The following is a 17,367-nucleotide window of genomic DNA, read 5'->3' on the forward strand; positions in this document are numbered from 1 at the left end:
TGCTGAGCCTGACTAGCTACAGCTCAGTCCAAAACAATGCAAGCTTGCCTTGGCTTTGAGCACTCCCATTGTGCACTCTGAGTTGTCCTAGTGGATGGACAGTATGGCAAGGCGACATGCAGAGCAGGAGGAACGTAAATGGCTATCTAGAAGAAAGTTGAAATTGTGCTTTGATTAAACAGCGCACAATCACTTGTACAATCTTATCTGCGTAATGTGTTCATTTAAGTGCTAGAGGAGTCTTGTGGCATATAGTGTCCAGTGAGGAAAGTGAAATCTGGTGCCGCGTCTTGGGTTCCGGAAGCCACCTTTGGTGGTTTGTGCTCAGTTCTGGGGCCTCCTTCAGTATATTTTGCCCTGTGCTGGAGGTCTGACCAACAGAAATTGTTCCTTGTTTTGTAACTTTGTCCTGCTAACTTAATATTGTTTTCAATTCAGTATTCCATTTAATTCGTGAAGTCCCCTGTAAAAAACTGGGCCCAACTCTAGATGCTGTTATGGAATATTGGTAGTGCTTTTAGAAGGCACATTTAGCATATTGTGTTCAGTTCTCTGTCCTGTTCGAATCCTCATTTGGAATGCTGTGCGCACCACTGGAGTCGTATAAGAAGTGTTACAGGAAGCTTTTGATCAGTCCGCTGGGGTGGTGGGTGTGGGGGCATTGGTGGGTGTTGGGGGTATGGATGGCCGTGGCTTTGGATGTACGATTGGGTGGATGCATGATATGCAGATAGATGGGTTAGTGAGTAATCTGTGTTAGTGGATGTCTAAAAGTGTGTGTGTGTGAATGCACAGGTGAGGCATGGATGGATGGCTGAGGTGTGTTATCTGAAATGTTGCGTGAAAGCCTTTGTGTATTAGTTGAAATTGTGTTTAATCCATTAGGTGTTTGTGGATGGATTGATGTTTGAGGGGTTGTGCAGCTGGCTGAGGAAGCCGACCAGTGGATGCATGAATGGGTCCGTGGGTGTATAGATGAGGGACTGGATGGAGTGTTTAAGCGAAAAGGATGATCGTTGGAGAATGTATTGGTGGTAGTGTGGGTAGATGGATACAATGTTGAATGGGAATTTGCTGGAGGATTCTTAGTGAGTTTGTGTTTAAGGACCGATCTTCTACTTGTGCAGATCTACGATCTCGTGTAGTTTTGCCAGTGAGTAGTTTAGCATATCATTTAATGTTGTTGCATTCTGCAACATGCATGTATTTTTCTATTACTGTTGCTGGATTAGAAACCGTCATATTGAATGAGAGATTCGCGTCTAAGCAGGCGCCACATGCTGTCTCTGTAAACTCTAATCTGGCTTGTGCTTTTAAAATAAGTCACTCCAAAGGAACCTGCGTTATTCCGTGTTTTTCTGATCCTACTGCCGATCATATTGACAAAATGAAAGGTGATGAATCCTAGATAAACGGTGTGTTTATTTTCATGTTAATCAAGCATCCTTGTTGAGATAAACAGTTTACAGCCTTGGAGAAATCAAAATATGGCATTACTTTGAGATCTAGTTTAGTTTTTGTTTTCATGGAGGCCCTCTCTGATGTACAGAAGGTAGTTTTTGGGAGAATTTTCATTAAAGCGCTCTGACACCTTCGGGTAAAGTTCGCGCTATTTAAAACCGCATAAATGATAATCATTATAAAAAAAACATATTCGTGATCCAAATGTCGCAGCAGACGCTCATATAAGGCAAGGTAAGGGCTTTGCCAGTAGGTGGCACCAAATCGCAAGAAAACCTCAGAAAATGTGTTTTTATATTAGACGACCGTGCGGTGCTCCAGTGACAGAAGCGTTGAAAATTGTTCTGCCTTAACTGCCCAAACATTTCGATAAGTGGTCGCTATCTTGCTTCCAAAACACCAATCCCTACTTACGGACTAGAGGCTATCGTTTTCAGCGAATACATTAGCTGTAAATAGCAAGCAGTACTCGGAGCCTCTAAACTAAAAGCAGTTGCTATCCCCGAGCGTACACAGCTGTAGTGCGTCACGTGCACGCGTCTCTGGTCGGGCTCATGTCAATTGGTTGACCGTTTGCATTGTGTACAATGATCGCTCCGGCGCATGCGCAGTGAAGATACGTTTCTCGAAGTGTTCCTCGGACTCTGCTCTCTGAAGGCGACCATTGCCTCCCTTTTTAGTATTTTATGCATTCATTTACATAAAATAGACCACTGTTTATGGTTTGACAAAGCTGCGTTGTATTACGATGGAACAGGTTGCATTGTTATGTCCTGTTTGCCTCTGGTGTCCATAGAAGTGAGTGTAGTGGAGCCTGAGCTGATGTCCGCTTCCTCAAACTCCTTCATCCTCTCGTGATAAATGACGAATTGAACAAAGACTGATATTACGAACCATCTCTAGCCCAGGGACAATCCCTTTGAAACCACTCCTGCAAAATGTTAGATGATCTCCAGTAGTGGTAGTATTGCACAAACATCTAAACTGTAATTATGCAATAATACTGGTGGTAGTGTTTCCCAAAGAGAGAAAACGTCCGCACCTTCTGTTAATAAATATTTCCAATGGGCACAGTCTACGTGTAATATCAAAAAAGAGGTGCACTGGGAACCTGGTAAAACACCCACCGCCAGGGATGTTAAGCAAAGCAACTTAATGCTAGTATCAACAAACAAGGAAATACCAAGTTACACAAGCACCCTCAAACGAGTCAAGTATCAGAAAGATTTGCTGTAAAGCAATAATTATTTCAAAAAGTTTTTTTTGAACACCAATATTAGACTTGAGTTCATCTGGGATTATGTAATTTCAAAATATGGATCCAAGACAGTTGTTATACTTGAAGATCTTTATTTCAGACACATTTAAAAGATTTCCAGCTTTGCACTGCCTGGAAATCTTTTAAATGTGTCTGAAATAAAGATCTTCAAGTATAACAACTGTCTTGGATCCATATTTTGAAATTACATAATCCCAGATGAACTCAAGTCTAATATTGGTGTTCAAAAAAAACTTTTTGAAATAATTAATGCTTTACAGCAAATCTTTCTGATACTTGACTCGTTTGAGGGTGCTTGTGTAACTTGGTATTTCCTTGTTTATCTAAACTGTAATGCTGAATCAATGGTATATTGTAAAAATGCATAGCACGACAGAAAGTAAACTCCCCTAGTGTTAGGCATTGTGGAACCTTGGAGTGGTAGCCAAGAGACCGTGGCCTTGAATCAAGGAAGAGCTCCATATGCAAAGCATTAGCGTGCACCTGCAGATACCCACCCAATACCTTGCTTCCGTTTGTAGGATGCCTCGATGTTTTATTGCCTTCTTGGGAAAGTGCTATAAAAACTGATTCCAGGCTACAGATTTTAGATTGTCCTTTTAAGTGCTCCACAGGAGACCATAAAGAACACGTGGCTTATTCGGAAGGGTATCTGTTTCATCTGTGCTCTAAAAGGTTCTTGTCATACAGGTGTTGGTTCTCCAACAGATTTGACATTGCAGAACTGGGTGTTGTACATTTGCTTTTCTTCACTATCATGTAGCTTATCTCCTGGAATTATGGCTGAGCTAGGTCACTGGCTTTTCATATACATATGTCCATTGGGGTAAGCTGCAGAGTCCAGATGCAATTCTCTATATGTTATGTAAACTCTGCTCACTTGTGTGAACTCAAGTTCTTGTGGTCCTCGGTTTTCCTTTCCTTACCACACACCTTCTTTCCCAGCTGTTTCTTATTATTAATGTGCACTAGCTAGTCTGTCTTGGAGGTGCTCAAATCAAGTAAAGGAGTGAAGTCTAGGACACCCCCCGCGCCGCACGGCCACCAGCTGCTGCGTGTGCCCCCCGACTGCCTGCCTCTCTGCTCCGGCTGCCGACACGTGACCACGCCCCCTGCCTCGAGCAGCGTGGTCCGTGCTCGCTTCCTGCCTTGCGCCACCGTTTCTGTTGTATTGTGTTTGTAAATTGCACTCTGTTGTAACCTGTAATTTGTATTCCTTTTTCCCCTTTTTTTTCCTGCTTGCCTGTAGTTTAGCTTTGCTCGCCCCGTCTCTTCCCTCCCTGCTTCCCGCCACTGCCGCTTAGCCCCGCCCCTTTCTTCATTCTGTACCCTCCCCGCTCCCGCCTCCCAGCTGCTCCGCCCCCCCTCGCACTTCGCCATATATGGCGACCGTGCGAACGCGCAGCGGGCGTGCCGATTGTGCGCCGAAGGCGCGCCAAAGGTAAGCCCGTCTGCGTCCGTCCGCGCCTGGACCGCGCCCAGCGCCAGGACCCCTGGCCCACGAGGACCCCGACCGACCCGCCTGACGTACACCGCCGCCAACCTCAGCGCACTCAACGCCGGTCGACCCCCAGGATGCTACCAAGCCACACCACGACGCACCCACGGACCCTTCAGCTGCCACGCCTGCAAGTTCACCTGCATCCGGGCCTGCCTCGCACCAGCACCCGCTAAGTCGAACACCAGCAGCACCCACCTCAAGTGCATCCTGCTCAACACCCGCTCCATCCACAGACACGCCATCGAACTCTGGAACCTCCTCGACACCACAGCTCCAGACGTTGCCTTCCTCACGGAGACCTGGATGAACGCCTCTTCAGCTCCCGACATCGCCATCGCCATCCCAGAGGGCTACAAGATTACCCGGAGGGATCGCACCGCCAAACAGATGGGAGGAGGCATCGCCATCATCCACAGGAACACCATCCGTCTCACGACCAGCACCGACAACACCCTGACCACCGCCGAACACCTGCATTTCCAGATCCACACCGACCCGAAGACCACCCTCAGAGGCACCCTGATCTACCGACCTCCGGGACCACGCACCCAATTCAGCGAGGACATCGCCGACTTCGTCAGCCCGCATGCCCTCCCCTCCGCTGACTACATCCTCCTGGGGGACCTCAACTTCCACCTGGAAAACAACAACAACGACCGCAACACCAGCACCCTGCTCGACAACCTCGCCAATCTCGGACTCAAGCAGCTGGTGTCCACCCCCACCCACCTCGCCGGACACACACTCGACTCAGTCTTCTCATCCAGCACAGACATCGTCTTCAGCCACGCCACAGAGCTTCAATGGACGGACCACAGCTGCGTCCACTTCACCTTCAAAAGAACGACGACCCACCACCACCAGCAACAGGCTGCCCGCAGAAGCTGGAACAAGATCACAGCCGACCAGCTCGCCACCTCCCTGAGCCAGCACCCTCCTGCCAGCTCAGCGAACCCCAGCCAGGCCGCCGACAACCTCACGAAGTGGATCAGCAACTGCGCGGACGAGCTCGCCCCGCTGAGGACCCCGCCCAGTAGACCCGGCAGCAAGAAAGCCCCATGGTTCACCGACGAACTCAAGAGCTCCAAGAAGAGCTGCTGAGACCTCGAGAAAGTCTGGAGAAGGGAACCAACACCGGACAACATGACCACCTTCAAGCTTGCCACCCGGAAGCACCACCAGCTGATCCGGGCCGCCAAGAAAACTGCATTCAAGGACCGGCTGGACAACAACGCACACAACTGCAAGGAGCTCTTCAACATCGTGAAAGAGCTATCCAACCCCAGCGCAGGAAACCACGACATCACCCCATCGCAAGACCTCTGCAACTCCCTCGCCTCATACTTCCACAACAAGATCGCGGACACACACAACAGCTTCAACAACCAACCAACGCACACCACGACCGAACAACCACCCCCCACCACCACCCTCCACGCCTGGACTCCGATCAGCACCGAAGACACCATCCGCACGATGAACTCCATCCACTCCGGTTCTCCGACCGACCCCTGCCCTCACCACGTCTTCAACAAGGCCGACGCTGTCATCGCACCCCACCTGCGAGACATCATCAACACATCCTTCGACACCGCCACCTTCCCTGAGAGCTGGAAGCACGCCGAACTCAGCGCTCTACTCAAGAAACCCACAGCGGACCCCACTGAACTCAAGAATTACCGCCCCATCTCGCTCCTCCCGTTTCCAGCCAAAGTCATCGAGAAGACCGTCAACAAGCAGCTGGCCGCCTTCCTGGAGACGAATGGATCCCTCGACCCCTCACAGTCTGGCTTCCGAGCCAACCACAGCACCGAGACCGCCCTCATCGCCGCCACCGATGACATCCGAGCCCTGATGGACAACGGAGAAACAGCGGCCCTCATCCCCCTAGACCTCTCCGCGGCATTCAACACTGTCTGCCACCGCACCCTAGTACAGCGCCTCAGCAACGTCGGAATCCAGGAGAAGGCTCTGGAATGGATCATCTCCTTCCTCGACGGAAGAACACAGAGTCCGCCTACCACCGTACAAGTCAGAGGCCACCGAAGTCATCTGCGGCGTCCCTCAAGGATCCTCGCTGAGCCCCACCCTCTTCAACGTCTAAATGAGCCCCTCGCGGCCATCGCACGCCAACACAACCTCAGCATAATCTCCTACGCCGACGACACCCAGCTGATCCTCTCCCTGACCAACGACCCCGCCGCCGCCAGAGCCAACCTGCACGAAGGGATGAAAGAGGTAGCCGAGTGGATGACGACCAGCCGCCTGAAACTGAACTCAGACAAGACGGAGGTCCTCATCCTGGGCTCTTCACCCTCCGCCTGGGATGACTCCTGGTGGCCTCCCGCCCTGGGCATCGCACCCAAACCGACAGACCACGCACGCAACCTGGGGTTCATCCTGGACTCCTCCCTCTCCATGACCAGGCAAGTCAACAACGTCTCCTCGGCGTGCTTCAACATCCTACGCATGCTACGGAAGATCTTCTGGTGGATCCCCACGAGACCAGGAAGACCGTCACCCAGGCCCTCGTCACCAGTCGACTGGACTACGGCAACGCCCTCTACGCCGGTACCACCGCCAAGCTCCAGAAGAGACTCCAGCGGATCCAGAACGCCTCAGCCAGACTCATCCTCGACATCCCACGAACCAGCCACATCTCCGGACATCTGAGAGACCTGCATTGGCTCCCCGTCAACAAAAGAATCACCTTCCGCCTCCTCACCCACGCACACAAAGCCCTACACGACCAAGGCCCGAGCTACCTCAACAACCGAATCAACTTCTACGCTCCCAAACGCCACCTCCGATCAGCCAACCACGCCCTCGCCGCCGTCCCCCGCATCCGAAGAGCGACTACAGGAGGAAGGTCCTTCTCCTACCTGGCCGCCAAGACCTGGAACTCCCTCCCGACCGACCTGCGCCTGACCCAAGACCACCTCTCCTTCAGGAAGAAGCTGAAGACCTGGCTGTTCGAGCAGTAGCGGCACCCCCCTCCCCCCAGCGCCTTGAGACCCTACGGGTAAGTAGTGCGCTCTATAAATGTCTTTGATTGATTGAAGTAGGTTTGTGGTGGCAGGCCCTGGGAGTGCGATAGGTTATACATGTTGTGGAGCCTTATTTTGTATCTGTCATAATCTTGAGACTTTTCACTAGCAGATTTGATGTTCTATACCAAATTTAGCAGGAATTTGAAGAACTTTACCTGCTTCCTACCAGCATTACTTCGTGGTTTGCAACATCTCTGGACTTCAGTTATGTGCCGACCGTCCTGTTGTCTGAATACTTTGCGAACTGCCCTAATTGCGCACGTACGTTTTTTTAATGTAATGTGTTTTTACAGCTTTTAATTGGGATTCTGGTATTTGTTAACTTTCAGTGTTAATTGCCTTCTTTTCTTAGGGGAGTGATAAATATATTCAATATAGCGATACAAGATCACAGCTAAAATTTCTAGAGCAACTCGACCACTTGGAAAAAAGGCGGAAGAATGAAGAGGAGCGAGAAATGTTGCTAAGGGCAGCTAAGGTTAGTTTTTTTTCCTTTCTTACCTCCTACCGTTTTAACAATAATTTGTGAGCATTTTCACGTTGGAATGTTCATTTCTGTATTATTAAAATATTAATCTGACTTATTAATGGTGCTAAAAATAAGAATAAAGTGGTTGTAATCTTAATAGAGTATTGCTCTTGGGAGTGAAATATTAACTCCTGCTGTGCATGAATGCCCTGCTGTGCCTCATATGCTTATCTAGCCTGCCTTCTTTTCTATGTTAAGGTAAGCAGCGGTGGTTTGGCATAATATATAATCTGCATTTTGAGCATTTCAGATTTATAACCTCATTCGGTTAGTTTCCCAAGATACTGGAACATACTCGAGAGGCAACCATACAAAGAACACATGAGCGAAGTCACTGTGACACACATTAGAAAGAAATTAAACCAAGAGGTCCTTCCATAGATTTTATTTTTTTTTAATCTTTATTTCTTCTGCACCGGTTATAGTTGTGCGCAGCCAGCGCGTTTCACCCAGTTAAAGGCTTACTCAGGGCAAATATACAGTGTAGATTCTGACACTTACTGGAAGCTCCAACACAGCGTCGTGATTCACACACTAATGTCCTGCACATATTCTTAAGACAGCACTCAAATAGTGAAGTGTCAGGTGTTTGTACAAATTAGATCTCGATGCCAAACCTGGGTCAGTTTTGTGTGTTTGATGCACTGCTCAAAGTGGCAAAGGTATTCTCAGATGTGAGTCCTGTGCTCACTGTGCCACTCAAACCAAGCTACACCCGACTAATTAGTCCCAGTCAGAGTGAAACCAATCATGCTTGTATTCCGGTGTAGGGGAGGGCTTGTCTTGTCATTTCGTTATGGACTGCTGTTCCTATTGGAGCAGGGTCAAGACTGGTTTCCATATGGCTGAATTGAAAGTGAGGTGGCATGGTGGGGATAAGAACGATTGGTTGGAATGTTTTGCCAAGCGATTACTAATGGTTTGTCTTATTGCATGTGTTCCAGTCCCCATCAATCCCTCTCCCATATCACATTTTGTGTTTATTTAATTGGGAACATTTATCATATTATAGACTGTAATTCTGCCCAGAAGGGAGAGTGTGCCAGTGTTAGACAGTCCAGGACGAGGAGTAAGAGGTCTTGGATTATTTTTACTAGTCTGGTTCAATCCGTACACCTGTTTACTCTCAGATATCTAAACCTTCCGGCTGCATCAAGTCAAGAAAGAACATTAAGCCAAGGATTCAGTTCTACAGGGAATAGGACTTTTTTCCACAGTTTATTCAAAACCAGAGTATGTCCTAAATATCTTGCACATTCTGTAGACTACTGATAGAAAAGCCAGAGACTACTACATAGAAGAGAACGAAAAACATTGTTACAGTTGTCCCAATCACTGGACCATTGGAGACACCTCACCACTGCATCTTATTTAAACCAATAAGATCTTTCAGGAAGATAGCGCAGGACATGACTGTATGTCAATTGGAAATCTTTCACTAGGCAGCAGTCTTTTTACAGTTGCTGAAGGTTGGATTGCTTTGAGATCGGAATGACAGACCGTTTTTGTTGTGCGCCCATATATCAGGCTGCCAGAGAAATACTGAGATTACCTGGAGCCCCAGAACATAAATAATGCTGCTCAGTTCAGTGAACAGGGTCTAAGGCGATTAAGATTTATTGTTCCCAAAATAAATGGGGTAGATCATATATGGCTAAAGATAAAAAGAAACTTTGTTGTCCAGAGGTGATTACAGACAAGAATGGGACGCAGCTTGTATTCAAGTGAAGAGCATATCTAGCATTATCAAATGTAATCTCATACAATACAAATGCATGCACAGATTTTTCCTTAACATCACTGAAGCCGAAATGCAATTACACTGGACACCCAGCATACTTTTAAAGATCTGGGAAGATCCAACGCAGACTTCCAGCATATTGCATGACGATTCCTGCACATACAGAGCTTATGGGCAGGGTGATATTTTGCAGCTTGTATCTTGCTCGGATCCACATACTGGTCATTGTTCTGCCATCTAGTGGTTTGGTCCAGAAAGTCTCTTTTATTTCCTTTACTTTGTTTTGCCCAATGCATCAAAATCGACCATTTGGTGGTATGGTCCCTCCTTGGATGACATCAGACATACGCCCTTCTGTGTGGTCGCCATTTTCAGATTAATTTTTTGCTATTTATTTTGGAAGCACAGATAAGAGCTCTGGATCGAAAAGATCATTTTTGAAGAAACACTGGAAAACACAATCCTAAAAAAAACCCTCAAAATACTGACCTACATTGAGAGAAAAAGCCCAAAACCGTTTCAGCAGGGCCCAAAAGGACATTGACTGCATGGGTCAGAGAATAAAAGAGTTTACAGCACACCCCTTTAATGTTTCGCAATATCTGCCATCACAAATTCTCCCAAAAGGACAGCCAAAAGGTATGTATCCGGTGTATGCTGGTGGACTATTATTTGGAGGTCTGTGAAGCATATGCTGCATTACAGCCCAAGCCTCACTGAATACCATGGAGAGACAAAGGTGGGTTCACCGCGCAATGGTGGAAATGCATAAACATACTCCCCGGGAATATCTCAATGTATCTAGTGACGAGAAGAAACTGGAGGGAACAGAGTCAATGCTAAGAATCTTTGAAGAAAGGGTCAACCCCAATAAAAACGCACCAAAAGAACACGAGGGCCACAAATACTAAGTAGCATTGCTGGTGCATTAGGATGCAGATCAACTGGAGAATTGAAGTCAAATCACCAAAACCAAACCATCTCCAAAAATATTGGCAGTTGAGGGAAAGCGCAAGCACAAAGAGCATCCCGTATTCAAATCCAAGGATACCACAGATAACAAGCCCTCAGATCTGGCCTTGACTCTGAAAGGCTATGAAGACAGCTGGAGGGAGAGAAACACCAGAAAATGGACCTTTAGTCACCTAAGTGGAGGGTGCGAATGCTTGACAAGGAACATTAGAATCTCAATGTCGAAAGAAGAAAAACTGAAGCATGAAACCGAAATGCAGGCTTTACTTCAGCAAAATGAGTTTGACTCAGTGCAGATGTACAAGATTCCAACCTTTCTCCTCAAGAGAAAGATCCAGAGGTAGAACAGCCAGAGCTGGTGGCCCCTGCCAATCCAGAACCTATAGCGAAACCGGAAGTTGAAATTGTGGAGGACAAAAGAGATCCCTTGGAAAGTCTCAGTAAAATTCTTTGTCAAGCAAGACTCACTAAATGAAGGGTGGCAGGATGTCGAAACTGATTCTCCAGAAGAAGGGTTAGACATGTAGCCTTCTAGGAGCTTGCCCCCAGATGACATTGCTACATACAACTCAGTCATCAAAGATATGAAGTCCGGTGTCGAGAATGCATTGCACATTCGAGGCGATGCATTGTTTCCAAAGAGCTATCAGGCTGCAATGTGAGATCCTGTGTTGTCATGGAGGCTGCCATCAGCAAGGGATTTTAGATGCTTGCGCCCGCGTCAGGAAAGCTTTGCAAAGTTGGCAGTTCTGAGGTGGGCCTCGGGGTCGATGCAGAATCCCAGCATCAGGAAAACCCTGGGAGCTGGGGCGATTCATCCTTTCCGAAGGCGATTCATAAAACAGCAAAGGCTATGACCTGGTTCTTCTGGAGATGTGCAGCAGAGCAGATGAGTTGGTTCTGCTGGATCAACAGATGGGTTGGCAGAGGGCCTTCAGCCCACTTCAAAGGGTCGAGGACCAGTCTGGCACTACATTGCAAGGTAGGACTCACAGATAGACAGAGTCCAGGTGCTGGGATGAAGGTTGTTGGAGCCTCTAGGAGGAATGCACAAAGCTCAACTGTCAGGTGCTCCCAGTCATGTGACATACAGGCTGCAGATCAGCATTTGAGGATTTTTCATTACAGTTCCAAAGACACCAAACATGAACTGGTCACCTGCTCCCATTAGAAATTATCACTTATTAAATGTAACCAGGTAAGTCCAATGTTATCCTTTGGGAGAGATGGGTCTTGCAGAAGTTAAAAATGAAAGTAACAGTTTTTGCTACCACGATATGTAAAATTAAAAAATACATGTCTAGCTTTTTAAATGTACTTGTATAGCGCACGACTACCCAGAGGCCTTTCGGCGCTTGTACGAATACCGCTGAGGAACCCTTCCTGGCCTTTCCCTGTGAAGTGCCCACTCCTGGGCACCCCCAAGGTGAAGCCAGGCATCCTAGCGTTGTTGGGGCCGTTGTGGAGATTAAGCAAGCTATGGCCCAGAGTTGCAGAGTGGGACCCATGATTAGAATAGGCACTGAGGCTAGAATTAACAGGTCCGAGGAAATTGAACCCTGGTCCCGGGCCAGACTTCTGCATCGGGGTCTGCCGCTCTAACCATCGAGACACACTTCTCCTGCACTCTGCCATCTGAGATGCACAGGACCTTCCCAAGAGTTGACTTGTATGTATTAAAAGAGGAGAATTTAGGCCTGGCAAAGGGCTGATTTTGCCAGCTTCGTCATGGCATTTTAAAAACTGTACACACAGGGTGCAATGGCAGACAGACCTATTTAAAGTGCTACTTGAGTGGGTGGCACAATTGGTGCTGCAGGCTTCCCAGTAGTATTTCATTTACTGGCCCTGGGCACATGTAGTGCACTGTACTAAGGAGTGGTGTAGCTCACTGGTTAGAGGCAGCAGACCCGTAAGCAGAGAACGGGTTGGGACCATGGTTCAATTCCCGACGCGGCAGGGTCGTGGACCAGGGTCAAACTGACTCGATAATTCTCGCCTCGGTGCCTACTCTAACCAGGGAACACACTCGGCAACTCTGGGCATTAAGCTTGCCTCATCTCTACAACGGCCCCCCACTGACGCCAGGGATGCCTGGTTTCACCTTGGAGATACCCAGAAAGGGACCATCTCACAGGGAAAACCAGGACGGGTTCCCCAGCGGTCTTCAGCGCCAGGATACTCCTTGGAGTCACAGTGCGCTTTACAAGTACACCCACATTTACATTTACATTTACCAGTAAATTAAATATGCTAATTGGGTAAAAGCCATTTCTATCATGGTTTCGGGAGAGAGCACAAGCACTTTAGCATTGGTTAGCAGTGGTAAAGTGCACACATCCTAAAGCCAGCAAAAATTAAGGGAGCAAAGTAGGAGCATTGAAAGCAAAAAGTCAAAGAAAATCACACCAAGGGCGCCAGGCCTAACATGAGCCATTTAGATACATATCCTACAGTTAACAGTACATCTTCGAAGAGTACAAAACAGGAGGACAGGTTAAGCTGGCAAGCAAGCACCTCGCAATAGTGGGAGCTGAAGCATCAGTGGTAAACATGATATTCGTGGGGACACCACCAATAGACCTCTTTGTGAATCAGGAAAGAAACCTAATGCCAAAGCTTTGCAGCCAGATTCCCAAACCACCAGTCATGGGGGATTGCCCTGTGAATGGAGTAGTCATGAAAATGTGAATATGCTTCCCCTTTTACCCCCACCATTAAGACCATTTGTAATAAAGGGGTTCAAACAACCAGGACACTGTTAAATAGCACCTAATGCACAAGACAGGCTTGGCTCTCCCAATTAGTGGATATACCACAAAGAAGGGTTCTATCACTGCCAGTTCATCAGGGCCTTCTTAGGATCCAAGGGAGACAAGTGTTCCACCTGCACCACATACAGCTTGGCAGCATGGCTCCTGGGGACCTAGTTAGGAAATGTACTTTTATCTATGTACGACTAACCTTTTTGAAATTATAGTGACTTTCTTGTTGGCCATCATGCAATTGTTGTGAACTTCAAGCTCTCTCAGTACAAAGATCCTTGCTTACAAATCCATACAGTGGGAACCAAAATCAGTCCATGCTTCCTTCCAAATGTTGTCTTATCCTCCCATGTCAATCAAACCGTCCATCTACCAGCTTTTTTCCAGCAATCAAAATCTTAAGCTGAACAAATTCTTCATCCTCTAGACGTCAGAATCGTAGTCCTGTATTACATTCAAGAAACAAATTGCCAGGAAGAGAAACATTTAAAAAAAAACTTCTGCAAAAACCACAAATGGCTGTGCACCTGTAAGCAAATGCACTATTGCAAGATGGATCGTCCAGACAACCCAACAATGCCATTAGGCAGCAGGAGTTTCATTTGAATGAAAACAATGAGCCCTCTTCACAAGAAAAAGAGCAACCCTCTCTTTCAACGCTAATGTTCCCATTCCGGAAATGCGTAATCTGTCACTGGTACTCTATGCACCTTCACCAAACACCTCTGTGTAGATGACCAAGTGAAGAAAGATAAACCGGTGGGACAAAGTACTCAACACCTGTTTGAAAATACAATCTTATTGTAACCCCACCACCCAGGAGGATACTACATCTACAATCCATGCACAGCTTGCAAATCCAGAAAAGGTTAGCCCTGCAAGATGAAATGGTTACCTACCTGTAGGAGTAGTTTTGTAGCTTGAAGATTTTTCTGAATTCACATGCAACCCTTCCACTTCCCCAAATGATTAGCTATTTGCAACAGGGAAAAGGAGGAGTTGGATCAATAGATGAAGCCACAACCAAAGAGTTTTTAAAAAAGAGGAAGAAACTAAAGATGACTGCTACGCAGAAAGGCTTCTGGGGGCAAGCATCTGAGGTCATCGAAGGAGAGACAGAGCACATCATGGTCGATTGTGACACACCACACAAAAGAGACTTTTCCAGACCCAGCCACTAAATGGTAAAAAAATGTGTACCATGTGAATCCAGAAAATTCTTCAAACTGCAAAACTACTACTAGGGAGAAGTAATTAACCATGTCATTGCAACCACACTCAATTACTGGGAGGCTGTCCAGCTTGATGATGCATTTATATGGGTATACATTTATTATCTATCTGCACTGGTTTAAAGGTGTATAGCTATTTACAGGCTAAGCACACAAACACAGAATTGGTATTTAAGAGACCTATTGAAATGGGCTGTGGTAGAGCAGTCGAATGAAGAACTTGTGGAGAGACAAACAATTAACTGAAGAATTAGCAGACTTAGTGGCGATTCCCCCAAGTGCTACACCGCCATGGAGGGACGCCCACATTTTAAGTGGAATGAACAGAATAGACTCTTTGATTAAAATTGTCATGCCCTGTGAACCCAGCTTACACCAATAAATAATTTCGGTCCCTTACTGGACTGTGACGCATGCTGAACGTGGCATTTCTAATTGACAACTGAACGAAAGCTCCACGTTTTCTTTTCTCCCAGGCCATCAACCTTCCAGCACAATAACTTGTGTTGCAATATTGAAAGCACCATAATAAGGAAAAATAGTCAATATCACGAAGACGCTATTCCTTTGCTGCCTCCAAGTCTGAACCATAAAACATGAGAATCGGCTGCCAATCCTGAACACTCCTTGCTTTACACTGCTCTAGTATCTGCAGTTAACTTGCTACCTCTCTTGTGCATATTGCCCAATCCTTATAGCAATCGCTAGGGAGGAAGCCCAAAGAAGGTGCTAGCCCTTCAGTATGAGGTGGTAGTGATATTCACTATGAAGCCTGCTATATGGGCCCCCCAACCACCTTTCAGCTCTTAAATGTGAAAGCGTGTTTGACAATACACTGTCATTGTTGCATCTTAATAATTCTCATAATGTGAGCCTAAGAGATAAATCACCCATGGGTTCTCTGAGCACATTATGTAGTCTCACTGTCCATTACTGCTGTTGAGTATTAATGGCTTTCAACTGTAACCTGGCCAAGAGCTCAATACTCTGTAGCCAGAAGGTAAGAAGACTGTGTTCCGCTTTCGCCAGATGAGGTCCCATTATGCAGTTCAGTCTATGCCTCTGCTCCAAGTAGCCACCTTTCTCCTACCTCAGTTCAAAGGGGAGGAAGAAAAAACCTGTTTTCCTCTAAGGGATTGCTGAGGATGATCATGTTGTGGAGGTCCCTTGAATTGTGGCCTTTGAGGTCCAGACATTCTGTGCAAAGTTGGAGTGCCAAGTGTGTCCGCCAAGAAGTACCTTCGTATGTGCAGTGAAGAGCATCAAGTATTTTTCCCTTTACCATTGCAGCTCCTACTTGACCACACATGTATGTCAGTCAAATTAACTTTATTCGATTTAGTTAATCATATAAAGGACATTAAAAACACATTATATACAAATAAAATACAATTAAACAATTTAATTTCAATCGAATTCATATGACATGGTATTACAATAAAAACAGGGTTTAAAAATCACTAAAAGCAGTTTATACAAAGGGGATTGCAAAGTTCTTGTATCTTCTTGATCTAGCCGCCGCCACATAGGAAATTTGCCATGGAGAATGTAATGCGTATATTTACCAATGATTGCAGATAAAGCAAGGCTGGCCTCACCTGGGAGAAGCCAGCTTCCCTTAAAACAGGTAACAGTTGTTTTTTTCACTGATCCGAAAAGAAATCGCAGAACATAATAAAGTGCATGGTGTCTTGAACTGAACTGAAAAATTGTCACAAGTACAGGGTGGTGCTAGCTCTGGTTTTGTCCAGGAATTAAAACTGCCCAAATAAAAAAGAATAAGGTTAAACCTAAATTTCGTTAAAAGAAACCTGTGAAATGAATTGGTGACAAAACATAAATAGGGTTCAAGTGCAGGTGAATGGACTAACAAATAATGGCGTCTAACTGTGGGTTTCTTCTCGAATCAATCTTTCCCTTACCATAAATTGCTTTTTAATATCAACCACATCCTGTTTTGTAATGCCAGAGGGATCAGTAAATAAATCTGGACGTCCCAGGTTCATAAAAGATTTTTTTAAATAGGCCAGCCATGGGATTGTACTACTGTGCTCCAGGCTCATGACATCCCTCATGATCAGGTGGTTGAGGGATAATTCTGTATTTAACCATGTCTTGAGCCAATATGTTAAGGGCGCCAATCTCAACCTATCCTGGACATAGTCCAATCCTACCTCCGCATGAATGGAAAAAGTTGGTGTTGATTGAGGAAGGCACAAAAGAGAACGTAAGAATCTATTCTCTGCCTTCTGAATTTTTTCCAAGCATGCGTAGCCCCATAAAGAAGCTCCATATAGTGCCACGGGAATGGATTTGCTGTTGTACACTTTTAGAATGGCTTCCATCGGTCTATGGCCCAACTTTTTAGCGAAACCCAGGATGGCCGTTGATGTCCTTATCACCGCTAAGCTTTTGGCCCGTACCTGAGGTCCCCAGGTACCCTTGCTGTCAAAAAGCACACCAAGGTAGGGGAAGACTGGGACTCTAGAGACTACCTCTCCTTTACACCAGAATGTTTTCACCATGGCCCTTTTCTTTTGCCGTCCGGCGACCATAGTGTGGGATTTAGTGGAATTGACCTTCAGGTCAAGCCGGTCCATGAAGGAACCAAATGCATCCAATAGCTTTTGGAGACAGACGCCAGTACGAGCTATGAGTACTGCGTCATCCGCGTATAGGAGAGCAGGGATCTTAACTTCTTCTACACACGGGACGTCTCTCGCAGCCCCCTCTAAGTGGTTGCCTTGGCCATTGATGTAAATTGTGAATAGCAGGGGTGCTAATATGCAGCCTTGCCGAACACCCTGCTTCGAATTAAAGCGGGATGTACATCTGCC

General features: G+C 46.5%; 1 protein-coding gene across 2 annotated transcripts in view; it reads left to right on the top strand.

The window, feature by feature from the left end:
• Positions 1-17,367, top strand: part of LOC147724067 (uncharacterized) — a 331,100-nt gene that overhangs the window by 264,639 nt on the left and 49,094 nt on the right. For both annotated transcript variants that reach the window (XM_086965662.1, XM_086965663.1), the window contains one exon: positions 7,644-7,769. In XM_086965662.1, the coding sequence (XP_086821788.1) occupies positions 7,644-7,769 (126 nt within the window). The remainder of the gene's footprint in view (positions 1-7,643; positions 7,770-17,367) is intronic.

The sequence above is a fragment of the Lissotriton vulgaris genome, chromosome 4_1 (assembly GCF_964263255.1).
Source record: "Lissotriton vulgaris chromosome 4_1, aLisVul1.2, whole genome shotgun sequence".
Classification (NCBI taxonomy): Eukaryota; Metazoa; Chordata; class Amphibia; order Caudata; family Salamandridae; genus Lissotriton; species Lissotriton vulgaris.